The 12022-nt window shown below is 38.2% G+C and overlaps 1 protein-coding gene across 3 annotated transcripts in view; it reads right to left on the bottom strand.

The window, feature by feature from the left end:
* Positions 1–5647: 5647 nt before the first annotated feature.
* The window catches only part of CACNA2D1 (calcium voltage-gated channel auxiliary subunit alpha2delta 1), a 671705-nt gene continuing 665330 nt past the window's right edge, over positions 5648–12022 (bottom strand). For 2 of the 3 annotated variants that reach the window (XM_054017306.1, XM_054017317.1), the window contains exon 38: positions 5649–8173. In XM_054017306.1, the coding sequence (XP_053873281.1) occupies positions 8057–8173 (117 nt within the window). In that variant the 3' untranslated portion in view covers positions 5649–8056. Of the gene's footprint in view, positions 8174–12022 lie in introns of all 3 variants that reach the window. The other variant, XM_054017298.1, reaches the window with a different exon arrangement.

The following is a 12022-nucleotide window of genomic DNA, read 5'->3' as shown; positions in this document are numbered from 1 at the left end:
CACTATCCGTCCACACACAAGCATCACTATCCAGCATCAGAGAGCCGGAGCACGCAATAAATACAACCAACCAGAAGACACAGTTATGACATGCCTGGAGTTTTTCATGTAGAAGGGACCTAAACAATGTTCCTTAACACGTTTAAGGTTTCAGTCGTCTTACAGAATACAGCTAAGGACCTGCCAACCTTGCAAGTTGCTATCCTCTGACAATTAGGACTCAATCAGTTGTGCTAGATGGAAGGAGTAAGGAGGCTATTTATGCACATTAAATTGACTGGTCTCATTTGTCTGCTTATTTGCTAAATGTTGATCAATAAAGGAAGCTTTTTTTTTAGAATAAATTTAGAATTCATTATTCATGTTAAAATAATTTCAAATAATCTCCTAATGAAGGACTTCAGTATTATGATAAGAGAAGTCTTCTCCAAAAGTCACAAGCAGGACACAAAATGACCAGATTCCCTCTGAACCATGGGAAAGGTGTATGAATGATTCAGTCAAAATTAAATTAGAACTTGAACAAACAAACTAGTGCCTGTGCTTCTGTAGCTTCTCCCAAAGCTCAGTGGGGCCTAATGGCAAGACTCCAATTTACTTCAGTGGGTTTTGGATCAGGCCCCTGATTGGTTAAACTGTCCAGGCAGAGCAAGGGGATTACCAATTACAGGAGTGCTTCTTGCTCAGTCAAGCACAGCGAGGAACACTGAGCAAATATAGCACTGTGGGATTTTTATGCATAGCTACCAGGTAACTCTGATTTTCTCAGATTTTAGTAGCAAAGCTATGAACACAATGGAGTAAAGTCATCTCTCAAAATAATATGGTGGAACAGATGTAATGCGCTATCCTAGCCTTGATCTGCACTGGTGACCAGTATAAAATGTTTCACTGTGGCATACCCATTATCACATTAGACCCCAGAAGACAGATTTGTGGGCAGAACCTGGAAACAGAATATTTTGTTATTAATGTTCGATAGATGTACAATACCTCAGAAAGACTGCAGGAGGTAACACTACAATTTAAACTAAAAACTTGTGTCAGGAGCTCTGTGAAATTTAGGAACAGAATTTTGTTTTTTATTTGTACCTCATCCTCATGGCATTCAGCATACAGCACAACATGACAAAGTTATTCTAGCAATACAATGACAATAGTACAGTTACACTGAAATGTTCGCTACGGTTGATGCTTGTGACCTGCTGATCTGCAGTATCATGTGCTGTCCAGCAATCTTACATGCAGGGGGCCTGATACTCTGTGGTGTTATATGGACTAGAGGACCTGTGTTTGAGTTCTTCCCAGTTTTTTTCACTCACAATTCAAATATACAACTGCAATTCTCTGAGATCTTATCAACGTAAGCCTGGGCAGAGTGAGTAGACAATCACAATTCTCAGCATGATTGTTTCAGGCTCTTTGCAGACTCAGGCACAGAGCCTGCAATGATACATTTGGTTTAACTTTCTAAAAGTTTTGCAGGCAGAGACTTTTATTTTCATGAAAGCATAAAGTTACGAGAGTGATTTCTGAAGGCACAACTGGCATTAGCTGAACATCTCCAATTGACTTTTCATAGGAGTTGGGCTCCTAACCCTCTATTTGTGGTTTTTAAAATCTCCTCCTAAGCTTCTGCAGAAAAATTATGCAGCAATTCAAAGAGACAGATAATTGTTCAGAAATTTCTGGGGGGGCTATACTTACATGCTATTGTTCAAGATGACAACAAATCCAGACTTGTTCTTGATTTTAAATGATAAACTTTTATTCTGAATATACTGCTTTTGCACAAGAATTAACACAACATTTTCTAGGATTATAAACTTTTTTTATAACATTATTGTACAAATTTTTACAAAATTTTATTTTATTTTTTCCAGCTTTTCAAGGTCGACAAAAGTGTCAAGAGAACACAATAAAAGGGAGAAAAGGCCTGTTTGCCCAATCAGAGCAGTCAGGGGCCTTTTTCTGCAGGAACGCGCAGTAAGCATCTCAATAAAAATATTCCAGAAAGCATAAGCCAGACATTCCATACAATACAAGAAGAGAAGAGAGCTTTGTCAGATCACAATCGCAAATTCATGGCATCTGAACAAGACAGTATCCCTTTAGCCTCCGTGAAATTATTTCTTCAAGATAATCCTTTTAAAAAAAAATCCAACAGAAATGCTGGTAAGAGGGCAAAGCCAATTTTTTGAAACTCTGGAATTATTTTCATACTCTTTGTTGTAGGTTTTTTTACAGTAGTGTACATTGAATATTAACAATATTAACACTGTGGTATGGAAAAAGAAACAAAAAAGAAATGTGGCCTTTGCTAAAGGTCTGGATGTCAGATGAAGGTTTAGGGTAAAGCTTTATACTCCGAAAGGGTTTACTGACATTTAGTCTTCGGTAGACTTTCTATAAAACTTCACAGAGCTTTCTGCAGTGGCTTGCCAACATTACTGGAATTCTGAATTACCAGCAGGGTTAGCATCTGAATTTGCAGGACTAGTGGGATTAATGCAGTGTTTTGAAATTAAGACAAAATAATATTTAAGTTTTCTGAGCTTCAATGTAAAGGAGAACAAAGAGTCTCAATGTCCTTTAAAAGATATTGAAAACTGTCAAACACAGCAAGTAACACTTGGGTTGCAAAGGTCACTTAAAAGGGATACTGCCTATTTGAACCCAGTAAGGCCAGTATTTAAAGTTAGTAAAAGGAATATTATAGGAAAACTTACAAATGGCAGCAACACTGTTATTGTCAAGTTAAGCGATAAAGCCTCAAGCATTAGAAACATGAAAAAGATTATATTAAAGTCTTAAAGGTACAGGACCTAAAAATCTCTTCACTCAAACTTGCTAACTATGTCATGTAAAAACCTGTTAGAAATATGAACCACAGTCAGTGTTTTGGCAGTAATGCTGGTTGTTCAAATGAAAAATAAGAAAGAAACCATTCATGTTAAGTCCTTATACCTTTTTGTTTGTTAGTACAGTGCTATAATGACTTGAACTGTGGTTAACTGTCAGATATACAATAGGCTGTTTGACTACAATGTGAACTAAAACAGTTCAAGCAGCTTGTCTAGATCCCTTCATGCTGTTTAAAGGCTTTAAAACAAATATAAACACAACTTATTATTTGGTAACTAAAAAAATGCAAACTGTTTTTACAAGATATTATAACTTTAATATCTCTCAATTTTAAAGGCTAGGATTGAGGGGTTTTTCTAACAAACAAGTCTACTATGTGAGAGTTAGAATTTATGATGTAGATAATGTTCAGAATGTCGTGTTTGCTCTTCTGACAAAAAAAATCTATCTATATAGTGCATTTTTGAACCTTAAATAATTGGATGCCATTTGCATACAATCAGAAAATACCTAGTTCTCTGCAAACAGCAGCAAAAAATTCAATTTTTTTAATCTTAAAAATATTAAGCTTTATGAAAAACAATAGTTGGGCCAAATCCTGAGTTTTCAATCTGTCACCACACAGGCAGAACCTCTGTGGAAGAAAAATGTACTTGTACAGAATGGGATTTTCTAAAGCATCTATGTGACTTAGGAGCACAAGTCCTATTGACTTTCAGTGGGACTTGAGCTGTTAACTCATTAGGCATTTTTGATAATCCCACCCATAGCCAATCAGAGTTCCCTTGGGAAAGGCCTGTATGCAGATCTGTATTTGGAGGGTGGAACAAGTAGCGTGGCTGTGTGAGGGCCAGGAAGAACTCTAGTCCCTTTGAGGTGCCAGTGCTACTTCCTGCCTACTTCCCAGGATTGCATGGAGCCCAAAGGCGACAGGGAGGAGGTAGAGGCTGGTGGTATGCCTTCTGGGAGCAATGTGGCTCTGCACCATCCATTTCTATGGGCTATGCCGACCAGGCACAATCAAGGCCTCAGTAAGTAACATGGGATTTGACCCATCTCTGTTAGCAAACCTAGTATAGACACATACACTCCACATTATTTGGGAAGTGTAAGCATCATACTTTTCCATGAAGGCTTTTCTTCTGGGAAACTAAGTGGAAATATTTAAACATATAGCACTTAATATTCTTATAACCTTTCAAGTAATTAAAAAAGCAAAATACAAACTAATAGGTAGTCTTAGTAAGCTGAGTTTTAAAGTCCTAAATATAATAAATATTGCTCCCATCTGACAAACCCCTTCCTTCCAAGAGCATTCTCATTGGCAGCATGTAGCAGATTGTAGAATGGAACTCCCGTGATCAACAAACTACAGCTGACATTTTTCATTTGGAGAGCAGGCATGGAGAGAGTGAAAGGAACTCCAGCAAATAAGGCTGTCAATTAATCACAGTTAATTCATGCGATTAACTCAAAAAATTAATCACAATTAAAAATATTAATCGCGATGAATCACAGTTTTAATCACACTGTTAAACAATAAAATACCAGTTGAAATTTATTAAATATTTTGGATGTTTTTCTACATTTTCATATACATTGTATTCTGGGTTGTAATTGAAATCAAAGTGTATATGATTTTTGACTATAAATATTTGTACTGTAAAATTATAAACAAAAGAAATAGTATTTTTTTCAGTTCACCTCATACAAGTACTGTAGTGCAATCTCTTTGTTATGAAAGTGCAACTTACAAATGTAGAAATTTTTTTTGTTACATAACTGCACTCAAAACCAAAACAATGTAAAACTTTAGAGCCTACAAGTCCACTCAGTCCTACTTCTTGTTCAGTAAATCCCTATGACAAACAAGTCTGTTTATATTTACAGGAGATAATGCTGCTCGCTTCTTATTTACAATGTCACCTGAAAGTGAGAACGGGCATTTGCATGACACTTTTGTAGCTGGCATTGTAAGGTATTTACGTGCCAGATATGCTAAACATTCATATGTCCCTGCATGCTTTGGCTACCATTCCAGAGGATATGCTTCCATGCTGATCACGCTTGTTAAAAAAAAAGTGTTAATTAAATTTGTGACTGAACTCCTTGGGGGAGAATTGTATGTCCCCTGCTCTGTTTTACGCACATTCTGCCATATATTTCATGTTATAGCAGTCTCGGATGATGACTCAGCACGTTATTAATTTTAAGAACACTTTCACTGCAGATTTTACAGAACACAAAGAAGGTACCAATGTGACATTTCTAAAGACAGCTACAGCACTCGACCCAAGTGCCTTCCAAAATCTGAGAGGTATGAGGTGTGGAGCATGCTTTCAGAAGTCTTAAAAGAGCAACACTCTGGTGTGGAAACTACAGTACCCAAACCACCAAAAAAGAAAGCTGCTTTGGATTGTTATTGAGCAGAAACAGTCATGAGCATGGACGCATGTCCCATGGAAGGTGGTTGAAGAATGAAGGGACATATGAATCTTTAGCACATCTGGCATGTAATATCTTGCGACGCTGTCTACAACAGTGCCATGAGAATGCCTGTTCTCACTTTCAGGTGACACTGTAAACAAGAAGCGTGCAGCATTATCTCCTCCAAACATAAATAAACTTGTTTGTCTGAGTGATTGGCTGAACAAGAAGTATGACTGAGAGGACTTGCAGGCTCTAAAATTTGACATTGCTTTGTTTTTGAATGCAGGTCTTTTTTGTACACGATTCTACATTTGTAAGTTCAACTTTCATGATAAAGAGATTGCACTACAGTACGTGTATTAGGTGAATTGAAAAATACTATTTCTTTTGTTTTTTACAATGCAAACATTTGTAATCAAAAATAAATATAAAGTGAGCACTGTATACTTTGTATTCTGTGTTGTAATTTAAATCAATATATTTGAAAATGTAGACACCATCCAAAAATATGTAAATAAATCATATTCTATAATTATTTAACAGTGGGATGAATCATGATTAATTTTTTTAATCGCGTGATTAATCGTGATACATTTTTTAAATTGCTTCACAGCCCTACGAGCAACACTACTGGCGGGGAAAATTCCCCACTTATCCTCTCCCCATGTTGCTGAAATCAGCTCCTCTTCACTAGGGAAGAACTGGATCCACCAAACTCAGTCAATTGTACGTTTAATCAGATGACTTTCCTAGAGATATTAAACCATTAATTGTGATAATTAATAGGCTCCCCCTGCCAGCACTGTAATCCTAAACATGGGAACATACACAGCTGGAACCAAGGGTAATGTGAAAAAACAAACAAATAATCATAGGCACATCTACACGTAGTCATTTCATCTTGTAAGCCATGCCATAGGTTTGAGTGGCTTCTTCAATTTTCATGGCATACTGATGCATGCCTAATAATTTCTGTAAGCTTTTGACATGTTCAAGATTATAGTAGTCATTTGCCAGCATATACATACCAACGCTTTGCATTTTCATTTTTTTAAAGAACAAATGTATTGTACCATGTAAATATTACCATATTGCAGCTGTTAGCAGAATTGCACAATGTCAGCAGAGTTGCACATTCATTGGTTTATCTGTCTTGCAATACTGTTTAGTTCTGAAAACTAGAAAAAAGCGCAAATCATATTTTGCATGTACACTATTCTACAGTGTAATATTATAATTTACTGCACCAATTTGTATCACCAACAAGTTTGTATAAAACAATTGTTTTTTATTGTTATTCACAATCAAGTATCAATGTGCATACATATAGATTCAAGGCTCCCCATTTGTTCGGATTTCGTTCTAATTTCAGCAGCCAGGAAATCTTGCTCTATTAAGCTTGCTATATTCAATATAAAATAGCAATAATAGGAGTTTAAACATTAAGGGGTGCTACCATGCCATGAAAACAAAAGGGGAACCTGGCATGAATCTCAGAACAACATATACTCTTCAAAAATAAATGTGTCAAATCTGATTTTTATATACTTAAAATATCTGTACATAGGTTTTCATGTGAGAGCACTAATCTGTATAAAATCCATCTCATCCCTTTTGTCCAGCCAACTAAATTTACGCTACTTTCTTAGCTTTTTCATTGCACAGTATATTCAGAGCTCTGTTTAACAATATAATTTAAGATTATTTAATTGCATCACATTGCAATGTTCAGTTTCTCACACAACAAAAGAATCACTCAGTTACCTTTTCAATGGACTATACTCTACCATTCAAGAAAACAAACTTAAAAACAATAAAGTAGCAGCATCATCATGCAAAATACCCTTGGAAACCAACGTTCAATAATCACAAAGACATTTTGTATTCACAAGCTTTTTCGTTTGAGCATTTTGAAGGATTTGGCTAGCGTTACGTAACTGCACTGCGAAGAGAGCACTGATCATTACATGGAAATTAACAGCTTTCTGAAAGGGACATGACACCGAGTTCAGGAGGAAAAAATCACTTGGTTACTCTCAAACACCTTTATATTTCAAAATTCAGTAGCTTCTTGCTTGCTTTTTTGTTTTGTTTTATTTTAAAACCAACAGTTTATGAACCTACCAAAACTTAGCTAGCCACCTGTATTGATTAATTTTGGCAGAATAAACCACTCATTGTAAGGCATTTCAGTCTTGGTGAACTTCTGGAGAAGACTAGCCGATAGTTTCAATTCACTAAGCTGTTTTGTACGAACTGAAGTCTGCCAACTATTTATATTCTGAACACAACTGATGTTCAAAGCAGCTGTAATGGTATTAATACAATAAAAGAGGAGGGTTAAAGAAATGTGATTTCACAAGTGTTCATGTAAAAGCATATAGGGTCTGCAACAAATTCAATGCTAAGATCAAAATAAATGGAAATCATATCATACATAAGCTATTTTAAGGGGAGCCCTTTTACATGAAGTCATCAACGATACAACAATGAACACAAAAATCTTAGATTCCTCAATAAAGCACATATAGAATTCTGTTCTGATGGCAGAGATGATGCAGCATTCACACATGTTTAACGATCTGACACTCCAACATGCAGCCACTGTGGGTGCCTTTATGAATCTTTCACATAGACTAATACCAAGTTATGGGCATTGCTGTTCTTCTGCTGTCTGAATAGCTGACCCTTTGATAATGAAAGTGAGGGCTAACGTTTTGGCAGGGTCTTGATTAGTTATGCAGGTTTTGGTTTCACAGGGTCATAACTGGCCATGTCTGCTGCCAGATAACAGCCAAAGCAGGACAAACTGGATTCCTATCATAGACCAAAGTGGTGGGCTCAGTCCAGAGACCCCACCACAGTCTGACGAATCTTCCTGTTGGCAAGAAAACGAGATAGTTCAGCATTAGTTGACATTAACTCTCCAATGAAATAATCTACATTTTAGCCTGTCACTTGTTGAACTACATTGCAGGATGGATTTTGGTCTCAAATACATTGTTTTCCCTAAAATGCCATTAAAAAAATTCTTGGAGGCAACAACCTGAATTTTTAAATAAAGTGTGATAGAAGGTACACCTAGAATACCTTTGTAAAAACAAAGACAAATATTCACAGACGCACTGTGTCACTCACCATAAAAAATGCAGGATGCATGTGCATTCAGATGAGAAATAACTTGTGAAACTACTAGTGAGCCCTACATCACTCTGTTTATCTGGCCTAAAATTAACGTATTTAATTCTTTGCATTGACAATACTGTTTGTTTTTTTCAAACACCACTTTACTGCAAGGAGAGCTGGAAGAGCAGTGAAATCTTTGTGGTAAGACAAGGGAGCCTATTTAAAAAATAGCCATTCCCAGTACTCTGTGGGCACGCCTTCAGAAGGAGTGTACTCTGCCAGACCAAATATCGCTATATTCAAGTGCTAGAACCAAATCTTGCACTGACTTACTGAATACCCTGTGAAAACTCCAAAGACTTGCTCTTCAGGTCTGGCCAAGCTAGACACCACCATTACGTTCTCCAATTCTGGGGCTGGCTAGGAGCTCTAACTAGCACCAGCTGATAATGGCCCACAAGGGGCTCCTTATGCCAACCAGGGATCATAGTTCTTGGACTGCACCATCCCTCCAGCCCCTTCCTCCCCCCTCCCCAGAGACGCCCCTAAATTGCCTGTGGTTTAACTGTCATGGATGAAATATTTAAAATATTTGTGGATGTGTAATCTACACACCTGGGTGTGGTGTTCTGTCCCATCTAGTGGCACCAAGACCACTTAGAGAGAGAGACTGAGTCTGCTCTATAGCCTTAGCTAACAGCCAGGTGGCTTTTGACTCATGCACTAAGCTCCAGAGGTCCCAGGTTCGATCCTGCCCGCCGATGACCGGGATCTGTCAGTGTAACAGATGTCCTTAGGATCACAGCCCTAACTCCTGATTTGGCTGAGATGCACTTGATGCACTGGAGGCAGGGGGTAACTAAGATGGCTTTATGGCATCCTTATGGTTCCTCAAGTCCCCAGGCTGATGTAATTTATGCCTGGCTACCCAGGGACTAGTAGGTGCTCCAGCCATGGCCTCTCCCGCCCCCCAATCAGTACCACCTGAGGATTTCCTCTTATGCCAGAGAGATTCTCAGGTAGCTGGGTAAGTCAGCTTACAGACTATGCACCACCCCAGCAGGCAAAGCTTTTAGATTTTGCAGTGGTTTTATTCTGTATCAAGGTGAGAAGGAGCCATGCTCTCTTTAGTCATGCTCTCTGTCTACCTTCTGAAATATCTCACAGATGGAATAAGTTATATCTGGCTCCTGCAAAATGAAATGCTCAGAGTATACCAATTGGAAAGCTTATTATTCAGTGTTGGAAATGCACTGAAAGCCTGATCTGTGCTGTAGAAAACAAAGACACAGCCCCTGCCTCTAGATCTTAGAACTACGTTTGCTGGGCCAAACTCGCAGCTGATGTAATCTGGTTTAGCTCCATCGAAGCTACTTTGATTTAGACAACCTGAGGGTTTGGCCCATTGTATTATGTCCAGACTTATGGGGTTTGGCAACTCCAGTAACACAAACTAAAATAAACTTCAACCGAAGCTTTCGTCCTAAACTTGGCTCCTCCCAAGGTTCCCTGCAAAGATTTCTCCATCCTCGACCCCAATTTTCTCTGCCCAAAGAGCCACTCGCTTATATCACGGTGGAGTTAATGAGCCACACCTGTCACAGTCAGTCAGCAACTATCAGCCACCATTTCCCTGCAGGGTCCTAAGTCCTCTTACCAGTGTAGGTACCCATGAAACTAGCCACCTGTATTACAAGAACCATCAAAAGGCTTGGTTTTGAAAAATCTTTAATCTGCATATGGAGTGTTTTAGCCATTATCAACCTAAAAAGTTGATTTGCAACCACACTTGTCAGACAGATTTTAAAACCTCTCTCTGGAAAATCAAGGAGTTATTTCAGAGGAGAAGATGGGAGGTCCTGTGTTTTTTTCACTGCTCCAAGAGGATAAACTGCCAAGACAAGGCAGGTTAGTGGAAGACCAGGGATATTTTTTTTATAAGTATTCAAGTGCTTCTAAAATCGTTACATCATTCTCTTGAAAAGAAAATGTCTCACATTTGCTTCTGTTCTTTACCAGTAGCAGCAGACTACTCCTTTGTCAGCTTCAGTTCTAGTAGTTTGAGATTTTGTTTGTTGATTGTACCCTAGAAGTTCAAATTTCCAACGGTTGCTGGTCAACAAATAAGTCATGAGTGTACTCTGTTGCATAAGTTTCTTCCTTAAAGTGAGCACCATTAGAAAGGCCATTATCAGTGATGGTTTCTTCTGATGTGGGTTCCTCAACAAACAATACTCTATAGCACATTTCTTATACTTAGTCTCACATCACTGAAACGCTACAAAGGAGTTATATCCCAAGAAATGGTTTACGCTATTGATAAGTTTGAAAGTTTGAGATCTTTAAGTACAGAATGAGGCTGTCTGCAGCTGGACATTGAAAGGAAGGGGCACAACTCACTTCTTAGATAAAGGACATAGTAAAGTCAGGGGCTTAAAGCAAAACTGGATATAATATGAAGGGGAATGTGTCAGATTTAGTGAAAATAGCATCTGGTTAGGATACTGGTGAACTAGGTGGATGTCCACCTATAGGAGTTACTCAGTATTCAGTTTTTCCTTCACCTTTGTGTTAGCGCAGATGGCTGGGAAGATCACACTGATAACTGAACCCTTTCATAGTTAGATATCCTTGACGTGTTGTAGCTTTCCATTGTCTATATGAGAATCATGAATAACATGCACTATTCTGGCACATTACATTAATGGTGCTGCACCTGCCAGATTGAAAAATACGGTATTTTGACTGCATGCCACTTCCGTTTCAGATAGTCTCACTGTCTGAGAGAAGTAGAAGATGGCTCAGAAACTGTGGGGTAACAAAATCTCAGGCAGAAGAGAGTATATAAGACACCCTTACCATGCTTGGGTGAGTTCGGCAGTACAAGTCTAAAAACATATAAGATGTATCTATTTTTTAAAAAATTAGTGAGCTTTTACTCTTTTGGGTTTTGCAGGTTGTTTCTGACTTAAATCATTTGGAGTTTCTAAGCCTAAGAACCAACTCATAGCGGAGCACGTATCTTCACAGGTTTGCTCATGACAATTCCTGAAGACATCTTCTGTGGGACTCAGATAGCTTTTTCTGCCTAATCAAAGGTGGATTATCCATAATAAGGAAGAAATCGGTGATACTGATTTAAATTATTTGTGTTTTTTCCCCCAACAATGTGTATTGTAAGTGGCAAGGTTCCTATGTGCTGTAACTGTGTAGATATGGGAAACAATCAAGGCTGACGAAAGAGAGGTGAGAGGAGGAATAAGTGAGAGACTGATTCTATTCTGATTTACACGTAAGGGGTGGCACCACTGAAACTAATGGAATCACACCAGTAAAAAAATGGTGTGGGAGCAGAATCAGACTCAGTGAAGCTGTTTTCCCTCACTCACCAACTCTGCTAAAGGAATGTAGTTGTTCTGGAATTTTCTGTGAACCTTCATCCCAAGATTCCTTGTATAAGTGCATCCATAAGATTAAAACATAATGATGAAGAATCTCTGAGTCATGGCCATCTCTGTTATTTTCCCCCAAGTATTAGTTTTAGATCAGTTGATAGCCAGCTGCTCCCATACAACTTTTCCTGCTCCAGAACACGGCTGGA

The sequence above is a fragment of the Malaclemys terrapin genome, chromosome 1, assembly GCF_027887155.1.
Source record: "Malaclemys terrapin pileata isolate rMalTer1 chromosome 1, rMalTer1.hap1, whole genome shotgun sequence".
Taxonomy (NCBI): domain Eukaryota; kingdom Metazoa; phylum Chordata; order Testudines; family Emydidae; genus Malaclemys; species Malaclemys terrapin.
This window is presented reverse-complemented; position numbering and strand designations above follow the sequence as displayed.